Source organism: Neomonachus schauinslandi, chromosome 1 (assembly GCF_002201575.2).
Source record: "Neomonachus schauinslandi chromosome 1, ASM220157v2, whole genome shotgun sequence".
NCBI lineage: Eukaryota > Metazoa > Chordata > Mammalia > Carnivora > Phocidae > Neomonachus > Neomonachus schauinslandi.
Genome location: NC_058403.1, coordinates 205,907,932 through 205,928,501, shown reverse-complemented (window position 1 = coordinate 205,928,501; position 20,570 = coordinate 205,907,932). Strand labels below are relative to the sequence as shown.

General features: G+C 56.7%; 4 protein-coding genes across 6 annotated transcripts; 3 read left to right on the top strand and 1 right to left on the bottom strand.

The window, feature by feature from the left end:
- The first annotated feature begins 2,067 nt into the window (after positions 1–2,067).
- JUNB (JunB proto-oncogene, AP-1 transcription factor subunit) lies at positions 2,068–3,817 on the top strand. The gene has a single exon (XM_021705159.1). It carries the CDS (start codon positions 2,359–2,361, stop codon positions 3,400–3,402), a length of 1,044 nt encoding a protein of 347 aa, XP_021560834.1. The 5' UTR covers positions 2,068–2,358; the 3' UTR covers positions 3,403–3,817.
- Positions 3,818–6,027: 2,210 nt separating this feature from the next.
- PRDX2 (peroxiredoxin 2) lies at positions 6,028–9,528 on the bottom strand. The gene is made up of 6 exons (XM_021705464.1): positions 9,419–9,528; positions 8,838–8,949; positions 8,596–8,749; positions 7,858–7,980; positions 7,561–7,691; positions 6,028–6,356 (listed from the first exon to the last, which is right to left on the bottom strand). Exons 2-6 carry the CDS (start codon positions 8,938–8,940, stop codon positions 6,271–6,273), a joined length of 597 nt encoding a protein of 198 aa, XP_021561139.1. The 5' UTR covers positions 8,941–8,949; positions 9,419–9,528; the 3' UTR covers positions 6,028–6,270.
- A 75-nt stretch (positions 9,529–9,603) lies between these two features.
- Positions 9,604–12,087, top strand: THSD8 (thrombospondin type 1 domain containing 8). 3 transcript variants are annotated; one of them, XM_044917863.1, is made up of 3 exons: positions 9,604–9,907; positions 11,024–11,229; positions 12,007–12,087. In XM_044917863.1, the coding sequence occupies exons 1-2, from the start codon at positions 9,757–9,759 to the stop codon at positions 11,221–11,223; spliced, it is 351 nt and encodes a 116-aa protein (XP_044773798.1). In that variant the 5' UTR covers positions 9,604–9,756; the 3' UTR covers positions 11,224–11,229; positions 12,007–12,087. The 3 variants fall into 3 exon arrangements, 2 of the variants coding, with proteins under 2 accessions (XP_044773798.1, XP_044773795.1); XM_044917860.1 differs by lacking the exon at positions 12,007–12,087 and having other exon boundaries at positions 11,024–11,290; XR_006540587.1 differs by lacking the exon at positions 12,007–12,087 and having other exon boundaries at positions 9,830–9,907; positions 10,990–11,094.
- RNASEH2A (ribonuclease H2 subunit A) lies at positions 12,023–16,906 on the top strand. Its single transcript, XM_021705463.2, has 8 exons — positions 12,023–12,431; positions 12,627–12,698; positions 12,828–12,954; positions 13,056–13,143; positions 14,957–15,094; positions 15,200–15,287; positions 16,470–16,593; positions 16,710–16,906. The coding sequence occupies exons 1-8, from the start codon at positions 12,305–12,307 to the stop codon at positions 16,843–16,845; spliced, it is 900 nt and encodes a 299-aa protein (XP_021561138.1). The 5' UTR covers positions 12,023–12,304; the 3' UTR covers positions 16,846–16,906.
- The last annotated feature ends 3,664 nt before the right edge of the window (positions 16,907–20,570 follow it).

Below are 20,570 nucleotides of genomic sequence, written 5' to 3'. Positions count from 1 at the left end.
CCCCTGGATTTTCTGGTCTCCTGTGACTGGATGAAGGAGACATCCCGGAGAGGGAAGTGATCCCCCCTTTTTAGGTATTCTGGATGGTTGACGGACCCCTAGACTAAACGCGCCTACTGGTGTGAGAGAAGGGGCACCCCAGCCCCTAGGGATGTGGGGAGGAGAGGCCCAGACCTCCTGCTGTAAAGGAAGGGTACCCCACCCGAGGAAGGAGGCAGTCGTGCCAGCCCGCCCAGGCGCCGGGGGCACCTCTAGGCATTGGCCCGCCCCTCCGCGCCCTGTCGGGCCGGGGGCGAAGTCCGACCCGGGCCCGCGGGCAGGCGGGGACCTGCCAGGCTGGGCCGGGCCGGGCCCGGCAGGACGCAGCCCCAGAATAGCTGGGTGGGGCCCAGCTAGGCGGCCGTGGGGGCCTCGGGGGCGGCGGCGGGGCTGGTCGGGACTAGCCGTCCGGGGGCCCGGGCGCGCCCTGGGACCTGGCAGATACTCGGGCTCCCGGGTCCTGGCTCAGGGCCCCGGGACGGCGCTGGCCCCACCCCTTCCTGTGTCCTTATATGGGCGCGGGAGAGAGCCTCCCGGGGCCGCCCCGCCCCCAGTTCAGCCCGCGGACTCCGGCCTGTTGCCATGGCGACCAGGCCCGCTCCCCGGTGCGTCCCCCTCCGTCGGGCTAATGGAATCGTCCCCGGACTGCCAGCCTCCGCGATCGCCTGCGGGTGCCGCGGGCTGAACCATTGCTGGAAGAGGGGGTAGCGTGACTGGAGGCCTACGCGGCTGGGCGTGTTCTGCGCACCCTGGCCTTAGCCAGGGTCTCACGTCCACGTTCCTCTTCTGAGGCGCAGAACCCGACCGGACCCAGGGCGGGGCGCAGGGTCCGGTAGGATCCGAGTGACGGAGGCAGGGCCGGGCTCCTTCCCCGGGGGCTGTTGCCACACTTCCTGCCGCCGCGCTCTTTCCCCAGCCTGTTTCTAAGGAAGGAGTGGGGTTGGGCGACCGCGCCCCGGCCGTCGGGGTAGGTTCACGCACCAGGAGTGGACGCGGTGTAGGTCAAGCCCTGGGTCACTGGAGGAGGGCTTTGAGATGGGAGCAAAGAATACAGGCGCCTGGAAGTCACCCACAAGAGGGGGTACCAATCATGGAAGATCCAGTAGTCCAAATCCCCAGGATCCTCAAAAAGCCCTCCTCTCAAGTCTCAACTGGAGACCCTGTGTCATTATCATCTAAGCTCTGAAGGTGTGTCCCGACACTTTTAATTCCTTCATCAGGGCCTTGCAGATGACCCCAGTGACTCCCAACCTCTAACAGTGTCCTCATCTTCTCCCCCTCCATATTTTCCCTGACTCAGTATACGGCGGTACGCTCACTTTCTACATATCTAGATTCCCCCAATTCCTTCCCCTTATGGAGGCCCTCAATCTCTCCCATGGACTTCAGGACCCCTACTCATATCTTGCGTAATGGATCTTCCATCCCCCTCCCTTTACCCTTTTGATTTTTCCCCCTCCTCACTCTTCCTGGGTTCAGTCCCTCCAGTAAAAATTCAATCCTTTAACCCCTCTGTACTCAGGACCCCCCCACAATTATTGAATCAGGTATTTCCTTACCCCTCCCTCATTAACCCCGGTTAACCCTCCTGTCTTACCTCTGTGGGGTCTCCCAGTGAATAATCAGCCCTCCAACCCCTCTCGGATACTCCAAGTCCCTCAGGCCTTTTCGTGTACACCCTGGAGACCCCCCCCCCCCACACACATACATACACTTGCTTTGTATCAGTTCCTCCTATCCAGGGGAATCATCGCCTTCCCTGGAGTCCCTCCCCGTGTGTCTCGGACCAGCACCCCCTTCTTCGCGCACCCCGGGGTCCCCTGAGCCCCTCCCCCTGCAGCCGCGCCGAGCCACCCAGCCCGTGGCCGCTGTTTACAAGGACACGCGCTTCCTGACAGTGACGCGAGCCGCCTCCTCCCCTTCCCCACGCTGGAGGAGGGGGGCGCGGGGGCCCGGCTTGCGCGACGGCCAATCGGAGCGCACTTCCGTAGCTGACAATAGCCGTATAAAGGCGTGTGGCTCAGGCTGAGCTGCCGGGACCTTGAACGCGGCCAGGCCAGCATCGGAGTCAGGTGGGAGCGGGGAGCAGGGGGAAGCGACACCAGGAAAGCGAGCGCGCCAGACAGAGGCAGAAGGGCTCGAGAAGCCGCACGGAGCTTCCGCGCACAGCCGCCGGCTGACCTCTCCCTGCCGGTGCCAGCTCCTGGGAACGCGCGTCCAGATACCCGGTCCAGCCACCGTCGCGGACAGAGCGCCGCTCGCCGCAGCGAGGCCCGGGGCGGCCCCGCAGGGACCCCCCAGACCGCCTGGGCCGCCCGGATGTGCACTAAAATGGAACAGCCCTTCTACCACGACGACTCATACGCAGCAGCGGGATACGGCCGGGCTCCGGGCGGCCTTTCTCTACACGACTACAAACTCCTGAAACCCAGCCTGGCGCTCAACCTGGCCGACCCCTACCGAAGTCTCAAAGCACCCGGGGCGCGGGGCCCAGGACCAGAGGGCAGCGGTGGCAGCAGCTACTTTTCCGTCCAGGGTTCGGACACAGGCGCGTCGCTCAAGCTTGCCTCATCGGAGCTGGAGCGCCTGATCGTCCCCAACAGCAACGGAGTGATCACGACGACACCCACGCCCCCGGGACAGTACTTTTACCCCCGCGGGGGAGGCAGCGGCGGAGGCGCGGGGGGCGCCGGGGGCGGTGTCACCGAGGAGCAGGAGGGCTTCGCCGACGGCTTTGTCAAAGCCCTGGACGACCTGCACAAGATGAACCACGTGACGCCCCCCAACGTGTCCCTGGGCGCCAGCTCGGGGCCCCCGGCTGGGCCCGGGGGCGTCTACGCCGGCCCGGAGCCTCCTCCAGTCTACACCAACCTCAGCAGCTATTCCCCAGCCTCTGCGCCCTCTGGAGGCGCCGGGGCCGCCGTCGGGACTGGGAGCTCGTACCCGACGGCCACCATCAGCTACCTCCCACACGCGCCACCCTTCGCTGGCGGCCACCCGGCACAACTGGGCCTGGGCCGAGGAGCCTCCGCCTTCAAGGAGGAACCGCAGACGGTGCCTGAGGCGCGCAGCCGCGACGCCACGCCACCGGTGTCCCCCATCAATATGGAAGACCAGGAGCGCATCAAAGTGGAGCGCAAGCGGCTGCGGAACCGGCTGGCGGCCACCAAGTGCCGGAAGCGGAAGCTGGAGCGCATCGCGCGCCTGGAGGACAAGGTGAAGACACTCAAGGCCGAGAACGCGGGGCTGTCGAGCACTGCTGGGCTCCTCCGGGAGCAGGTGGCCCAGCTCAAACAGAAGGTCATGACCCACGTCAGCAACGGCTGCCAGCTGCTGCTCGGGGTCAAGGGACACGCCTTCTGAGCGCCCCCCGTACGGACATTCCCCCAGTCTGGACGACTGGGCGCACGCCTCCCAAGGGGCGAGGGGGCAGGCGGTGGGCACCGGCCCCCGGGGCACCGCAAACCACACTGGACTCCTGCCCGCCCGCTCTGCGCCCGGTCCTTCCACCTCGACGTTTACAAGCCCCCCTTCCACGTTTTTTTGTATGTTTTTTTTTTTTCTGCTGGAAACAGACTCGATTCATATTGAATATAATATATTTGTGTATTTAACAGGGAGGGGAGGAGGGGGCGATCGCGGCGGAGCTGGCCCCGCCGCCTGGTACTCAAGCCCGCGGGGACACTGGGGAAGGGACCCCCGCCCCCTGCCCTCCCCCCTCTGCACAGTACTGTGGATAAGAAACACGCACTTCGTCTCTAAAGAGTTTATTTTAAGATGTGTTGTGTATGTGTGTGTTTGTTGTTCCGACTTTTTATTGAATCTATTTAAGTAAAAAAAAAATGGTTCTTTATTAATTTCTGTTGTCTTTTTTTCCAAGCCGGGCGGGAGGAGGGAGGAGAATAGTGGGCTACCCCCACCCCACTCCTGTTTGTGACTCGCTCCAGTGTTTGTGTCCTCCTCGCCAGCTCTACCTAAGTATCTTGCAGCCTTAGTCCGGGCGTCCAACCCTTCTCTTGTCCCCTGATCTCTGGGGTTGGAAGGTCCAGGGCGGGGACGCTGTCCAGCCGCCCATCACCAGGGGGCAGAATGCCTGGAGCGAGACGCGCAGTGCGCGGGCGCAGCCCCGCCCAGCAGCGCGCGCTGGGGCTTTCCCCGCTGACGCAGCGGAAGCGCTGCCCCTACATGGGCCGATTCTGTCCAGTGACGCGACGGCGGTCTCCGGGCAGATTCCGGGAATCCCCTCCCCCGCTCTGCCGGGCAGGGCTGCGGCGCCGGGAAGGGGGCCGGGATTTTCCCAGGCAGGCGGCTGCCCGGGCCCGGAAAACCCCAGGCCTGGGTCCAGAGCATCCGCGGTGGGAGGGCCATGCTCCTGGGTCCCGGAGCCAACCCAAAGCCTGCCTCCTCGGGTTGGCGTCCCGGCCCCGCCGCGCCCACGCGCGCTCCGTCTGACCTGACCCGGGCGGGGGCTTGCTGCAGCCTTCGTCGCCGCCGCGGTGCCCCCCACCCCCGTCAGGAAGGGCGGCTCCCGCCTGCCAATTTCCCCTCCCGGGTGCCAGGTTGGGAGCAGGGCGACTGCCAGGTCTGGTCCTGCCGGGGCGGCTGCTTGGGCCGCCGGGCGCCGTCGCCGCCCTCTCGCGGGACGCCCGTCCCCGCAACTGGGGCTGGTGGGAGGGCGGCTGGTGCTCCCGGAAGGGGTCTAGCTGGCTTCGGAGCTGGAAGCCCCCAGAACAGCAGAGAAAAACACACGCTGAGAAACCGCACGGGTGGGGTGGGCAGAACAAATTCATTAATTCATTTATGAAATGCTGAACAACCTAGCCCAGGAGACACTGCCTGGACCATGGCAGACAGACTTTTATAAACAAACAAACATGATTTGGAGATGGTGGTAAGTGCTAGCAAGAGAAAAAAACAGGTCCAAGTGGTAGTGATGGGGCAGGGGAGGTGAGCTGCTTTGGAGAATGGATTGGAAACGTGGACCTTTAATGATGCGACTTTTCAGATTTAAAGACAGGCTCTGAGAAAACAACGTTCTGGGCAAGAGGCAACAGTACATGCAAAGTTCCTGTGGCCAGAACAAGATCAGCTTGTTAAAGAATAGCAAGATACCAGTGTGTGCCTGGATTCGAGTGAACCAAGAGTGGGTAGATGAGGTCAGGGAAGACCACGGAGGGCCTTGGGGAAGGAGTGTAGATAAAATTCCAAGGCCCACATGAGTGTTTTGGAGAGTTATTAGGCTGGATAGCAATATTAATAATGGGCCTATGGATTAAATGAACATGTCAGTCCTGTGGAAGGAAATGGGGGCTCAGAGTGGCAAAACCACTTGCCTGAACATGCACAGCATCAAACTGTACTCCTGGGAACACTCTGGCTCCTAACATCTGCCTCCCAGCCTGACCCTCACCATTCCACCCCAGGGGCAGGTGGGCAGCCCTTCCAACCTAGAGTGGGTCAGAGCTTGCAGCAGGGACTGTGCATGTAGCTCAAGCTCTTGGTTCTGCTCTTAGGACTGGGTCCCCACCCTCTTCTTCCAGCCCCAGGGACCAATCCTAATAACCATTAACTGGGCCCAAGCTTCACATACTGTATTGCATTTAATGTGCGTGGTGATGTGAGTTAGTTGTCTTTATTCTCATTTGACTGTTGAAGGGAAAATCACAGCTCTTGAATGGCATTTGAACACAGCCTGGCTGATGGCAAAGTGTGGGTGCTGTCCTGGGTGGCCAGGTTTTAGGACATAGGGCATCCTGGGGCTTGCTCCCAGCAAGGGGCCAACAGCCTACCCTACCTCCCGCCCCCCCAACCCCGTTCCCCCCCCCCCCCCCCGCCCCACGGAAAGCACCCTCTGCCCAAGGAGAGGAAGCAGTGAGCATGAGGTAAGGCTCCCACCTTGTGGTGAAGATAAGTAACTACAGCGTCAGTTTCCCAGGGAGAAGGGGCAGAGGTGGCAAGGACACCAGGAGAGACCACACCGATGCAGACTCATGTCTGTCCTAATACTTTATTGGTCACCTCTAGGCCTGTGCCCAGCTAGATGGGTCCAGGGAGGGGCTCACCATTTACCAGCTCCCAGCTGGGAGAATGAGAAGGACTTGGCCAAGCCCTCCAGGTTCACAGACTATGGAGTTTAAAGGGGCAAGTCTGGCCTTTCCTGGGTCACCATGGGGTATCCAGGTAGAGGTGGAGGTGGAGGCCAACAGCCCAAGCTTCCCACCTATCTGCAGTCTAGTTGTGTTTGGAGAAGTATTCCTTGCTGTCGTCCACGTTAGGCTTGATTGTGTCACTGCCTGGCTTCCAGCCAGCAGGACAGACTGTGGGAAGACACAGGGATGCACATTTGAGGCTAGAGCTACATCTTCAAGGTAGGGCAGTTATGAGGGGATGAACAGAGGCAAAGTAAGAGCCAGAGTGGCAGAAAAAAAAGCCCAGAGCCAAATGGTACAACCCCAAGGCCATATAGCATGTTGGGAAAAGCCCTTCAAGCCCAGCTACAGGATGTTCTGGCTGACATTTTTATTTCTTTTTGACCACCCCCACACCGTTTTTTAAAGATTTATTTATTTATTTGAGGGGCGCCTGGGTGGCTCAGTCGTTAAGTGTCTGCCTTCGGCTCAGGTCATCATCCCGGGGTCCTGGGATTGAGCCCCGCATCGGGCTCCCTGCTCCGCAGGAAGCCTGCTTCTCCCTCTCCCACTCCCCCTGCTTGTGTTCCCTCTCTCACTGTGTCTCTCTCGGTCAAATAAATAAATAAAATCTTTTAAAAAAAGATTTTTTTTTTTATTTGGAGAGAGCATGAGCACAAGGGTGTGGAAGTTGGGGGGGGGGGCAGAGGGAGAGGGACAGGAAATCCTCCAGTAGGCTGTGGAGCCTGACAAGGGGCTGGATCCCAGGACCCAGAGACCAAAACCTGAGCCAAAACCAAGAGTCCGATGCTTAACTGACTGAGCCACCCAGGCACCCACCCCCCTTTTCAAAAGATTACTTTCTTCCTGCCCCTGGTGGGGGGGGGGAGTGGGGGAAGCGGCAGAGGGGGAGAATCTCCAGCAGACTCCTTGCTAAGCACAGAGCCCAACCTCACAACCCTGAGATCATGACCTGAGCTGAAACCAAGAGTCAGACACTTAACCGACTGAGCCATCCTGGTGCCCCTCTTTTTGACCCCTTTAATCCTGCTTCTCCGTCAGCCATAGACCCACCGGACATCGAGGGTCTGTGATCAGGCTGTGTCCTCCACAGGAGAAGGTACTCTGATCCAACTAATATTATTCAAGCTTGACTTGGTACATGCCTTCTCAAATATCTTCTATAGATCTGTTATCTCCCAGCTCCCCACCCTCATATTGGGGTATCTCCCCCACCAGACTAGAAAAGTCCTGCGGACGAGGCCCTGAACTGAATCTTCTTTGGGGCCCTCACATCCATCCCACACAAGTGATAGAGCAGGCAGTCAATGTCTGCATGAGGGCTGAGTATGTACCCACAGCTGAACCCAGGTGAACGTGTGTGGCTACTCACCTTCCCCATGCTCATCCGTGTACTGGAAGGCCTGGACCAGCCGCAGAACTTCGTCCACAGAGCGCCCCACAGGCAAATCATTGACAGTGATCTGGCGAAGGACACCCTTGCCATCGATGATAAAGAGGCCCCTGAAGATATCAGGGTTCATGGTGAGGAGCTGGGAGTTCCCATTGCCAGAGCCGGGGAGGGAGTATCAACTCCCTACCGGCCACAGGGCTGGGGGCAGGGAAGATAGTGCCCAAGCACTGTCCCCTTATCCTGAGGATTGGGGGCTCCCTGAGGGCCCCACAGTACCTGTAGGCAATGCCCTCATCTTTCTTCAGCACACCATAATCTTCGGACAAACTTCTGGTTACATCAGCCAGCAAGGGGATGTTCAGGGGGCCCAGGCCTCCTTCCTTCCTGGGAGTGTTGATCCTAGGAGTGGAAGAGACAAGTCTGGGACCCAAGATGCTGATACAGCAGGGTCCTCACCCTGGGGGCCTGGGTGTGATAAAGGCTGAAGAGGGGGTGCTGCAGCTGAGAGATAAGGGGCTTTAGAGCAAGGTTCTAGGATCCCCACCCACCCCACCCTGAAGAGGGTATAGGGGATCTTTCCCGCAGCTAGGAAGACTAAGCCGAGGCTCCAGGTCCAGCAAAGGGTGTTCACATATGCCGGTGACCTCCCACATCTTGGGGCAGAAAGCCTGTCTCAGAGTCCCCATCCTCCTCTCTCTAGCTCTGTGTGTTGGGGCCCAGCCCTTCACTGTCTAGAACTGGAGTTTCCACCTTCTTGAAATAGTTATTGGAAGGGAGGTTGTGTTGCCCTAAGTGAGTGAAGGCATCTCCAACTCTCTGGGCCCAGCAACTAGTTTTCAAATGCTAATTACTGCCATCATCATTAAGGACTTGGGCGTCCTTAATTTTATTATTTTCAAGATGGGGAAAGGGAGGCCCAGATGTTGAGCAACAGCCGCAAGAACACATAGCTCGGATCCTATGGAGGACGTGGGCTTGGCTGCATCCTCCCTCCCTGCTAGTCCCCGCTCATACCAAGCCAGGTGGGTGAACTGAGAGTCGACAGAGACCCCCAGCACCTCACAGCCCAGCTTGCGGAAGTCCTCGGCACGCTCGCTGAAAGCGATGATCTCCGTGGGGCAGACAAAGGTGAAGTCCAGCGGGTAGAAAAAGAGGACCAAGTATTTCCCTGCGGGAGGGAGCGGGCAGAGACAAGGAGTTAGGCCTCTGATGTCTGGGCCCCACCCCCACCTGGGCCCACTCTCGGCCGCCCTCACCTTTGTAGTCGCAAAGCTTCACCTCCTTGAAGGCGCCGTCCACCACGGCGGTGGCCTGGAAGGGCGGGGCGGGCTTTCCGATGTGCGCCTTGCCAGAGGCCATGACTGAAAGCTGAGACCCGCGGCCCGGTCAGTGCGCCCGGGAAGACCCTTTGTCCTGCCTTCCCAAGGTCACGCTGCGTGCTGGGCCCGGTGACCGAGGAAGAGAGGCAGAGGGCGCAGCACTACCCCACACCCTCCCGGGTACCCGGTCTGCGCGGCCTTGAGACTGCAAGAGACCCGTCCCCCTGACCAGCAAAAGCGGCCCGGCTGGAGCCGCCGGGGACCCCCCGTTAGCGTGTCGGCCTGAGGGCCCTGGCGCAAGCCCACCGCTCCAGGAGGAGAGCCCGCGAGCAGGGGGCGGGGAGCTCGGCGATGCGGCCTGTACTGCATGCAAGGCCAAGGCCTCGGTTTCCCCCTGCAAGGACAAAGGCGGCCACTACCGCGGGCGGAAAACAAAGGCTGCAGCGCTGAGGTCTGGACCCGGCCGGAGCTGCTCCAAGGGCGCTCCCCAGAGCCCGGTGCCCTCCAGGTGTCCATACCTGCGTGGGCAAGGCGGCACGCACAGACCAGCACACGCGCGAAATCGCGTTCTCAGCACCAAGCGCGCCCTGGGCCTGGGTGCCTTTTATGCGCGGCACGAACCATGACGCATAGGGCGGGGGGGGCGGTGGGCGGACGAGTGAGCGGTCGGGTCCACTGCAACCGCAGGGGGGGTGTGGGGAGCGAAGCAGGCCCGGTCCACGCGCCTGCAAGCGGCGGGAGGAGTCGCGGAGTCGCGGCCCCCGACCACTGCCTCCGCTGGTGGGGGTAGTGCGGGCACCACATACCCCGCGAGGAGCTCCTCCTCGGAGCGCGCCCGGGTCGGTTGGAGTCCGGCATGGCCGGGAGCCCGGCGGACTTACTGCTGCTGCCTCTGATTCTCCTGCTGCTGGGGACCCCTGCCCAGGTCTCCCGCGACTACCATTACTTTGGCGAGAAGAGCGGAGGCGACACCTGGGAGGAACTGCGGCTGCAGCATCAGGAGAAAGGTAACCGCACGCTGCGGGTGTGATGGTGCGGAAAGGTGCCCCATTGCCCCACTTCAACAGCTGGCTGCAAACACACCCTCCTCCAGGGACTTCAGACCTCACCCCATCTGCGCCCTGGCGTGGCCCCCTTGGGCTGGTTACTTTTCTCTGAGGCTCAGTTTTCTTATCTGTAAGTTGAAATAGAGACCGACTTTAAGCCTCTCCCAGGGGAAGAGTGGACATGGGTCGGCAATAAACCCCCAAGCAGGCACATCCATAAACTCATGGATGCGTGCTAGGAAGGGTGGAGATAGAGAAAGGAGGGGACGGGTAAACGTCTGAAGTCAGAGAAGGCCGGGCTGAAGAGGATGGGTAACCAATGCAGCAGGAATCCAGCAAAAGCCCCAAATGCAAAGATTTAGGGAGAAGAGTGTGCCAGGGAATGGGAACAGCAAGTGCCAAAGCCAAAGGGCTGGACGGAGGAAAAAAAAGAATCCAGTGTTTTCTGGCTGAGGCTTGGTAAGGCATGAAGTGTTAGGACTTTGTGAGCTGCAGAGTTGGGGTAAGACCTGTTTCCTAGGGGCATAGGGAGGAGTCCATAAAAAAGCATTGTAAAGAGCCCCTGATAAGCACTCAGAAGGTTGTAGCTGCTTGAAAAGTGGCTATAATAATTGCTTTTGTACTACATGCCAGCACATCGCCAGAGGCTTTCAGTACCTTCGTTATATTACGCCAGTTATGTCACTTAATTTACCACCTGCAGCCCTGCTGGTTAGGTGACACTATGCCTACTGAACAGGCCCATCATCACACCCCTGAAGACAGGAGTCAGCTTCAGATCGTGGGCACCCAGCGTGTTGTATCACACTCCCAACTGGACAGGCTAGCGCTGGTGGGAAGTGTCAGTTTGCAGTTCCTCTGGGTCACACACCAGATGTATGAGCTCAAAGGGTGGCTTGCTTTCTATAGGTCTCAGTTTCCCCACCTTGGAATGATGGGGAAATTACATGAGATAATCTATGGGGGGGGGTGCCTGGCACAGAGGCAGAGCCCAGCAAACAGGAGATGTTGTTGTTAGTGTCTTTATCCTCCTCCCTTCCTAGAGGAGGTCCCCCCTACCTGGCCCTCCATCCCTAGACGTGGAGGACTCGATCCTTGGCCCGTGGGGAAAGTGGCGCTGTTTCTGCGACCTGGGCAAGCAGGAGCGCAGCCGCGAGGTCCTGGGCACAGCGCCGGGCCCGGTGTTCATGGACCGCGAGAATCTGGTGCAGGTGCGGCCCTGCAGGCAACAGGATTGTTCATCCTGCAAACCAACCGATTGCGACTGGAGGCCCTGAACCCGGGTGAGAGACAAATGCAGAGGAGGCGGGCCTAGGGCGGGCTGTCAAGTCCGGTGTTGAGAGTCCCCAGGGTGGGCGGGGAGAGGGGAAGGGCCGCGGGTGGGGGCGGGTGCGAGGAGGGCCTTTAGGGCTGAGGCTAGAAGATGGTGGAGAGGGGAGAGCTGAGTCAGGAGCCGTGAGCCCCCTCTGACATCCGGGGAGAAAGGAAGAAAGATGGTGAGGGGCAGGGAGGGGGAATCAGAGATGGAGGAACTGTGACCTTGAAGAAGGGGTATGAGCCTGATGCGGGTCAGACACCTACAGGCTGAGGACGTGAGCCCGCTGAGACTCGAGAATTGAGGGACATGAACCCTGAACTGGGGGGAATGGCCCCGCCTGGTGGGCGCAGGCTCTTAGCAGAAGTCTGTTGAGATCTGGGATCACAGGTGGGAGGGGGTGGGTGGGGGAGGCTTAGCCCCAGTTAGAGGTTAGGAAGCAGAGTGGGGGGGAGGGGCGAGGGCCCAGGTGAGGTACCGAGAGGGAGAGAGAGAGAGTTCGACCCCAAATCTGAAGGCCTGAGCTCAGTGGAAGTAGGAGTACCTAGTCCAGAGGGCTTAGATTGTGTGGAGTGGCAGGGACAGGGAGTACAAATAGCCAGCATCCAGATGGACAGGGACCCAGTGATGTGGACACTGGCAGTATTCTGGCAATATAGTGGTATTTGACCTTCAAGGTCCCGACTGGGCCAAGTTCTCCAAGGCCTGCGTCAGTTTCCCGTTTATTTCCCTATCATCCTACCAGCCCTGACGGGCGGGGCGTCAGGGACGCCGGGGCGGAGCTTGGAAAGCGGCTCCGCCCACCCCGTGTCCCCAAGGAAGAGCTCGGCGGTCGGCCTTGGGAACTACAATTCCCAGGAAGCCGTACGGCAGGAGCTTCGGTGGCGCCTGCGCAAACGTCAACGGCGGCAGGAGCGTCGGGGGAGTGTCCTGGGCACCGATTGGTCGGGAGTGAGAGCCGTTTCGGGGCCCGCGGAAAACGCGCGCCTGGACCTGAGCCTGCAGACCTCGTTCTTGCTGCTGGTGGCGGCTGCAGAGGCGGCATGGATCTTGGCGAGCTGGACGGAGACAGTACGGGCCGCTGTCGCCTGAACTCGCCTGTGCCCGCGGTGTGCCGCAAGGAGCCCTGCGTCCTGGGCGTCGATGAAGCGGGCCGGGGCCCGGTGCTGGGTGCGCCTCCGGGACTGGGCTGGGGGAGGGGCGTGATAAGGGGAACGCAGGTTGCACTGGAACGGGAGCTGGGATTGTACCCTAACCGGGGAGGGGGGGGCGGGTCATAGTGGCGATGACACCGAAGAAAGCGGTGATGATGGAATAGGGATAGCGGTTTTCACTGGCTCACTGGTTGGACCCCCGCTTCTCCAGGCCCCATGGTCTACGCCATCTGTTATTGCCCCCTCTCACGCCTGGCGCATCTGGAGGCCCTGAAAGTGGCAGGTGAGCTGGAGTTGTGAGTCTCGTGAGGGGGTTCCTGGGCGTGTGCGGGGGGGGGCGGTGCAAACTGGAGGGGGAGAACAGGAGCTGGGAGAACTAGTCGCTCCCCTTCTTTCCCAACCCTCCTCCCAGACTCAAAGACCCTATCGGAGAGCGAGCGGGACAGGCTCTTTGTGAAAATGGAGGAGGACAGGGACTTTGTGGGCTGGGCATTGGACGTGCTGTCTCCAAACCTCATCTCTACCAGCATGCTTGGGCGGTGAGGGGCCTCCCGGAGGGGCCAGGGTGGAGGGGCAGCCAGCATGGGCTGGAAGGGATCCGTATCTGGATCGGGGTTGACTGGGTTGTCTCCCACTGCAGGGTCAAGTACAACCTGAATTCCCTATCCCATGATACAGCCACTGGGCTGGTGCAATATGCCTTGGATCAGGGTGTGAACGTTGCCCAGGTGAGCTGACTGTTGGGTTGCGCACGTTTGATCACCTCAGGATAAAATGGAGGTATACAAGTGCAGTGGGTGATTCAAGGTCAGACATACCTGGGTTACCTCAGGAGTATATGTTGCTGCCTTTGACATTTTACTACTTTTTCTACCCTAAATGTGTGCCCCACCCTGGACCAAGGAGGAGCCCCCAGCTCCACTCTCATTTAATTTATCTCTGTATTCTAAAAGCTCAGAGTCCAGAACAAATCCCCATCTGTCCACCTGCCCAAAGCCTCTGTGCTAGCCCAGGGCACCCTCCTCTCCTGGATTCCTGCCCCATCCTCCCCCCACTTGGAGGCCTGTTCTTTACAGTCTGCTCCTCATGCAGCAGATAGTCATCTTCTTCTTCTTTTTTTTTTTTAAAGATCTTATTTATTTATTTGACAGAGAGAGACAACGAGAGAGGGAACACAAGCAGAGGGAGAGGGAGAAGCAGGCTTCCCGCTAAACAGGGAGCCTGATGCGGGGCTCGATCCCAGGACCCTGGGATCATGACCTGAGCCGAAGGCAGACACTTAACGACTGAGCCACCCAGGCGCCCCCAGATAGTCATCTTCTGAGTCATAGATCTCAACATTTAACTTTTTGGTTTCAGTAAAAATTAAACCTGGGAAGTTCAGTGTCAAGTGGAAGAGAGGGAGATTAAATTACCAGAGGGAAATATAAGTTGGCATTGCATCCAGTACTCTGCGGCAAAGAACAGGCTGTTGGAGGCAATTGCAAGGATAAATACACTTGAGATAGGGAACGAACAAGGCCGACCTTGCTGGGGAGATGGCTGAGGTCCTGGACTGGAACGTGGCCCTGAAGGTGCAGTACTGGAGCAGACAGACAAGAGCTCTGCCCTCTGGGGCTCATGGCCAAGTCAGGGGACACAGATGGTCAGCTGGTAAGCAGATGACAAAGGTGATTTCTGAGGATAACAGCAGTGGAGATCACGGATCTCCTCTCTCTACTCCAGCCATGAGGCCTCCCTGCTGCTGTATAGCATACTCGGCATGGTCCCACCTCAGGGCCTTTGCACTGGCTCTTCCTTGTGTCAAGAATCCTCTTTCTGAGATCTCCCCATGACTCATTCCCTCATCTCTTTCAGGCCTTTATTCAGATGTCACCACCTCAGAGTGACCTCTCCGAATCCCACCACTGTTTAAAATGATAACCCCTCCCGGGGCACCTTTCTGCCTCAGTCAGTAGAGCATGGGACTCTCGATCTCAGGGTCGTGAGTTCAAGCCCCGCGTGGGGCATAGAGCTTACTTAAAAAAACAAGTAGAGAAGAAATAAAATAATAATCCCTCCCGACTTTTCCCTGTCCTTTATTATTTATCCTGTTTCTTGCCTGTGGCCCTCACCAGGGTATCCACTCCAGGAAGACAGAGATTTTTGTCTGGTGTGTTTACTGCCATATTCCTGGCATCTGGTGTAGCCATGGTATGCTTAGGTGCTCGGTGAGTGTAGAATGGATTCAACTTGATCAGGGACAGCCTCTTTTGGAGGGGACTTTTTTTTTTTTTTTTTTTAGTAATCTCTACACCCAGTGTGGGGTTCAAGTCCATGACCTCAAGATCAGGAGTTGCACGCTCTGCCAGTTGAGCCAGGCAGGTGCCCCTGGAGAGGACTTTGGACAGAGATGCCCGAGAAAGCTGCACCCTAGGGATGAGCCAAGAGAAGAATATTGCAGGCACAGGAATAGTGTGTGTAAATGCTGGGAGGCTGGATCACTTACACAGTTGTTTCTCCAGATGTCTGCTGAATGAATACATTTCTGTCACCATGCAGGTATTTGTGGACACTGTGGGGCCACCAGAGACTTACCAGGCGCGGCTGCAGGAGCGGTTTCCCGGCATTGAGGTGACAGTCAAGGCCAAGGCAGATGCCCTCTACCCTGTGGTCAGCGCTGCCAGTATCTGTGCCAAGGTTAGGCTCCTGCTGGTTGTGGCCAGCTCCTAGCGTCCCTCTGGGCAGGAGGCAGGCGTGCCTGCTTCCAGGGAGGGAGATCCCAAGTTTGTATCTTGCCCACAGGTGGCCCGTGACCAGGCTGTAAAGAACTGGCACTTCGTGGAAAAACTGCAGGACCTGGATGCTGATTATGGCTCTGGTTACCCCAATGGTGAGCAGATCGGAGCCGCCCTGAGACAGTGGTATCGGCAATAACACTGACAAGGGAGGCCTGAGTGCGCTTCTACGGTTTTCTGCGTTGCACTCATCCCACTCCACAGTGGAAGAGCCTGAGGCTCAGACAGGGGGAGCCACTTGCTATGGCCAGCCTGTGGCAGAGCTGGGTTCCAGCGGGCAGGCTCTCTCCTCCCTTCTCTCTCCCTCTCTCCTGTCTCTCTGGAGCCCCAGTGAGGGCCTGACACCCTTGGTGGGCATCTGTTTGTTAAGGGGCAGGGGCGAGGGGTGCCAGCTGATGTCCAGTAGCCCCAGCTTAAATCTGTTGTTTTCTTCCCAGTTGTGAGGCTCACTCTCCTTGTCTGTGTGGTAGGTGATCATGTGCCCACCCCCCGCCATGAGCAGATTTCTTTTCTTTTTTTTTTAAAGATTTTATTTATTTATTTGACAGAGAGAGACACAGAGAGAGAGGGAACACAAGCAAGGGGAGAGGGAGAGGGAGCAGCAGGCTTCCCGCGGAGCAGGGAGCCCGATGTGGGGCTCAATCCCAGGACCGAGATCATGACCTGAGCAGAAGGCAGACGCTTAACCAACTGAGCCACCCAGGCGCCCCCATGAGTAGATTTCAAGAGTCAGTGGCTGGGTTCAAGGAACCCTCTGGTCCTTCTGAGGCCCAGAGGGAGGGATGGGCAGTTGGGTGGGGAGACAGCAAGTCTGTGATTGGAACTTAGGTGAGGCAAAGTAAGGAAACCAGGTCCAGGCCAAAGACAGTTTGGGTCGCATTTAGTGCTTACTGAGGGCCTGGGGATATAGCCATGAGCAAGGTCAACAGGGACCTCCCTGTCTCCACTGAGCTTCTAGTTTTGGGGGGGATTTTGGGCAGTAACACCATGGTCCACAGATGCTCATTTAATGACCGTTGTCCTTGAGGGGGTGAAAGGATGTTTCAGAGGCAGTCTCCCCTAAACTACCTTGAGCACCTGTTGGCAGCTGGAGCGGGGAGCTGCCTGGGCAAAGGTTCTGAGGCAGGAATGGGCCTCAAACAGTGGGAGGGGCCTCCGGTACTCTGGCGGCTGGAGAGGAGGTAGTGGGACCTCAGGTGCCAGGCTGAGGAACTCGGACATTGTGTCAGGGCTCAGGGACCATCACCACTGCCCACCCCACCCTTCCCGTCCCTCAGATCCCAAGACAAAAGCGTGGTTGAGGAAGCACGTGGAGCCTGTGTTCGGCTTCCCCCAGTTTGTCCGGTTCAGCTGGCGCACGGCCCAGAGCATCCTGGAGAAGGAGGCAGAAGGTGTTCTGTGGTGGGTGTCCTGGAGGTGCTGTGATGAAAGAGGGAAGGAGGCCAGGGCTCAGCCCTCCCTGGGAATACCTCCCCCCCAACACACCGAAGTGGCCAGTATCACCACCTCTCCCACAGGGAGGACTCGCCGACAGGGGATCAGGAGGGATCTGGGAGGATCATGTCCTACTTCAGCAAAGGCCCCCGAACCCATCCCCACCTCCCGCACCGGTACTTCCAGGAGCGAGGCCTGGAGTCAGCCACCACCTTCTAGGAGCCAGCCTGTTCTCCCTTTATGTGCCTCCCTCACCCCCCCCCCCGCCCCCCTTTTGTGATTAAAAGTTGTTTACTGAAAGCTAAGCATTTGGTTGTACTTTGCGGTGGAAGCAGGTTGGGAGGGTGCTCTGCAGCTGGACCCAGCTACAGACTTTCCGAACCGAAACAGGATGGGCCCTGGCTGATTTTATTTTATTTTATATTTTTATTTGATTTCACTTTTTAAAATTTTTTTTTTTTTTAAGATTTTATTTATTTGACAGATTTATTTATTTGAGAGAGAGAGAGACAGCGAGAGAGGGAACACAAGCAGAGGGAGTGGGAGGGGGAGAAGCAGGCCTCCCGCAGAGCAAGGAGCCCGATGCGGGGCTCGATCCCAGGACCCTGAGATCATGACCTGAGCTGAAGGCAGATACTCAACGACTGAGCCACCCAGGCGCCCCTTGATTTCACTTTTTAAAGATTTATTTATTTATTTTAGAGAGAGTGCACGTGTGCATGGAGCGAGAGCAGGGAGAGGCAGAGGGAGATACAGAATCTCAGGCAGACTTCCATGCTGAGCCTGAAGCCCAACACTGAAATCACAACCTGAGCTGAAACCAAGAGTCGGACCTTTAATCGACTGTGCCACCCAGGTGCCCTTATTTAATTTTTTAAATGCATAATATATTTGTAGGATGCAGAATTAGGAGGGAGGACATTGAGAAGCCTCCCTCCCACTGTGCGCCCAGATCACTAGTGGGCTTACCAAGGTGTCCGTCTCTTCAGGCTGCTATGACAACACAGCCCGGGTGGTTTATAAACAACAGACATTTATTACAGTTCTGGGGGCCGGAAGTCCAAGATCACAGTTGCCTGCATGGTCAAGTTATGGTGAGGACCCTTTTCCAGGTTGTAGACTGCCAACTTCTCACTGTGTGCTCACATGGTGGAAGGGGCAGGGAACCTTCTCTAGGTTCATTTTATAAGAGCACTAATCCCTTTCTTGACCTAATCACCTCTTAATACCGTTATCTGTGGGAATTAGGATATCAACATGAACCTCGGGGAAACACAGACATTCAGGCTACAGCAGGTAACTTTTACATCCTTCTGGAGATAGCCTGGCATGTTACAAAATATATGTGCGGATACTTTCCTGACGTTTGTTTTTGTTTTAGGAATGGAAACAAACTCTAGCCTAGATAGTGCACATTCATTACTCTTCAGTGCATCTTGGAGATAATTCCAAATGGGTGCCTAAAGACCTTCCTCGTTCCCTTTCTAGCTACAGAGTCCTCAGCGTGACTGTCCTGTGGTTTATTTAATGCTTCTTAAGAGACAATGAGTCGTCGCCCAGCTTGCCATTACATTGGAGAATGACTGGAGTGGGCCATCATTTCTCATGCAGTTTTGTCTGTAGGAAAGTTCCCGGAGGTGGGCTTGCTGGGTTAGAGGATCTATGTGGTTTGTAATTTGGAGAGATATTTCCGAATTCCTCTCTGTGAAGACTTGTACTCCATGGCACTCCTACCAGCAATGTAAGTAAGCACTTAATTCCCCGCACAGCCTTGCCAGTAGCAAGATAGGTTTATCTCACTCTGAGAAGTTTGGAAGTCAGGTGGCTCAACATCAAGCACACCATTTTTTTAAAAAAAGATTATTATTTTTTTATTTTAGAGAGAGCGAGCATGGGAGGAGGGGAGGGGCAGAGGGAGAAGGAGAGAAAATCTCAAGCAGACTCTGCACTGAGCACAGTGCCTGACTCGGGGCTTGATCCCATGACCCCAAGATCATGACCTGAGCCAAAATCAAGAGTGGGATGCTTGGGGCGCCTGGGCGGCTCAGTTGGTTAAGCAACTGCCTTTGGCTTGGGTCATGATCTCAGGGTCCTGGGATCGAGCCCCACGTCGGGCTCCCTGCTCGGCGGGAGGCCTGCTTCTCCCTCTCCCATTCTCCCTGCTTGTGTTCCCTCTCTCACTGTCTCTCTGTCAAATAAATGAATAGAATCTTTAAAAAAAAAAAAAGTCAGATGCTTAACCAACTGAGCCACCCAGGCACCCCTCAAGGACACTATTTTTTAAATTCATCTTCTCTTTTGCCATTTTTGATGTTTTTTTGCCTCTCATGGTCCCACTATGGCTGCCACAGTTCCAGACATCACATCTCAACCTCCAGAGGCCTCATCCCCAAGCAGCTGCCCTGTCACTTCCTGGCTGAAAGTAGGACATATCTCTGCCCAAAGCAATCCCTGTCAGGGGGAAGGGAATATCGGGTAAAAAGTTAAGAACTGGTACCTGGGGGTGGGAGAGACCCAGTGCCAACCCCCCCACCTCTTTCCCTCACCCTTGACCCCTCCTTGACTCAAGCAGTGGCAATTTCATAGAAGGAAGAAAGGGGATGGCTTTTCACTTGTTAGTAAATGTTCTGTTGGCAGAAGCCCAGGGCATTGTGGGAATATTATTTATGGAGCATGTATTAGTTGGTTAGGGCTGCATAACAAAGTGCCACAGACTGGGTGGCTTAAACAAATTTATTTTCTCACGGTTCTGGAGGCTAGAAGTTCAAGATAAGGTTTTGGCAGGGTTGATTTCTTTCTTTTTTTAAAAAAATTTTTTTAAAGATTTATTTATTTATTTATTTATTTGACAGACAGAGAGAGAGCACGAGCTGCAGGGAGGGCCAGAGGGAGAGGGAGCAGCAGACTCCCTGCTGAGCAAGGAGCCCAATGCGGGACTCAATCCTAGGACCCTGGGATCATGACCTGAGCCGAGGGCAGATGCTTAACCGACTAAGCCACCCAGCTGCCCCTAATCTTTTCTTTTAAGGACTCCAGTCATTGGATTATGGCCCACCCATATGACGTTAGTTTACTTTAATTACCTCTTTAAAGACCCTATCCAAACATAGTCACATTCTGAGGTACTGGGGTTAGGACTGCAACATGAATTTGGGGGAGTGGGATAACTGAATACCTCTCCACTCCATATAGGTCCCATGCTGGGCACCAGGAAGCCAGCGCTGAGCCAGCTACAAAAGGTCTCTGAGTATGCACTGAGGTCCAGGGGAGCTCAGGAGTGCAGGAGGGGGATGGCAGCTCTGCCCTGGGGCTCACAGAGCCTGAGGAGCTGAATGGCGGAGATGGGGAAGGGTGAGGCGTGGAACAGGAGGGTGAAGAGGGCTCCAGGCAGTGGGAACAGTAAGCAGTAAGCGCAGATACCTGGAGATGAGAAGACCTGCTTTGCGAAGGCCTGAGGGCAGGGATAGTGAAGGCCAACCTTGGGGAGGAATGTGGCCTCCCCATTTCCCCACCCTAGGGGCACCTTCTATTCAAGCCACAGCCTCTGGTTATCATTGTAGTTGCAAAATGTTTACCCATCCAGATTCCATTAATAATTCTGCCCTGTGGAAAAAAAAAAAAATTCTGCCCTGTCCTTCTCTGTGCTGTAAATTTGTAAATTTATGCTCTCGAGTTTGGATTTACATTTTTTTCCTCAGAATTATTAGAATTACAGTTTATCTTTAATTTATAGGCTCTTCTGACTGCTGATGGAATTTGCCTGGGCAAGATAAACTATCCCCCTTTTTCATAGCTGGCCATAACCAGAAGCCAGTGGGCACCCTAAAGATGTAATTTGCAAATGTTACTTCTTCTTTTTTTTTTTTAAAGATTTTATTTATTTGACAGAGAGAGACACAGCGAGAAAAGGAACACAAGCAGGGGGAGTGGGAGAGGGAGAAGCA

Bases quoted from the DNA above. Each gene is read 5' to 3' on its own strand.
- RNASEH2A (XM_021705463.2), top strand. From the start codon at position 12,305: ATGGATCTTGGCGAGCTGGACGGAGACAGTACGGGCCGCTGTCGCCTG. The intron at 12,432-12,626 runs GTGCGCCTCCGG...CCGCTTCTCCAG, and splicing joins GGGCCGGGGCCCGGTGCTGG to GCCCCATGGTCTACGCCATC. The intron at 16,594-16,709 runs GTGGGTGTCCTG...CCTCTCCCACAG, and splicing joins GAGGCAGAAGGTGTTCTGTG to GGAGGACTCGCCGACAGGGG.
- THSD8 (XM_044917863.1), top strand. From the start codon at position 9,757: ATGGCCGGGAGCCCGGCGGACTTACTGCTGCTGCCTCTGATTCTCCTG. The intron at 9,908-11,023 runs GTAACCGCACGC...CTCCATCCCTAG, and splicing joins GCTGCAGCATCAGGAGAAAG to ACGTGGAGGACTCGATCCTT.
- PRDX2 (XM_021705464.1), bottom strand. From the start codon at position 8,940: ATGGCCTCTGGCAAGGCGCACATCGGAAAGCCCGCCCCGCCCTTCCAG. The intron at 8,750-8,837 runs GTGAGGGCGGCC...TCCCTCCCGCAG, and splicing joins GAAGCTTTGCGACTACAAAG to GGAAATACTTGGTCCTCTTT. The intron at 7,692-7,857 runs GTACTGTGGGGC...TGATATCTTCAG, and splicing joins GATGAGGGCATTGCCTACAG to GGGCCTCTTTATCATCGATG.
- JUNB (XM_021705159.1), top strand. From the start codon at position 2,359: ATGTGCACTAAAATGGAACAGCCCTTCTACCACGACGACTCATACGCA.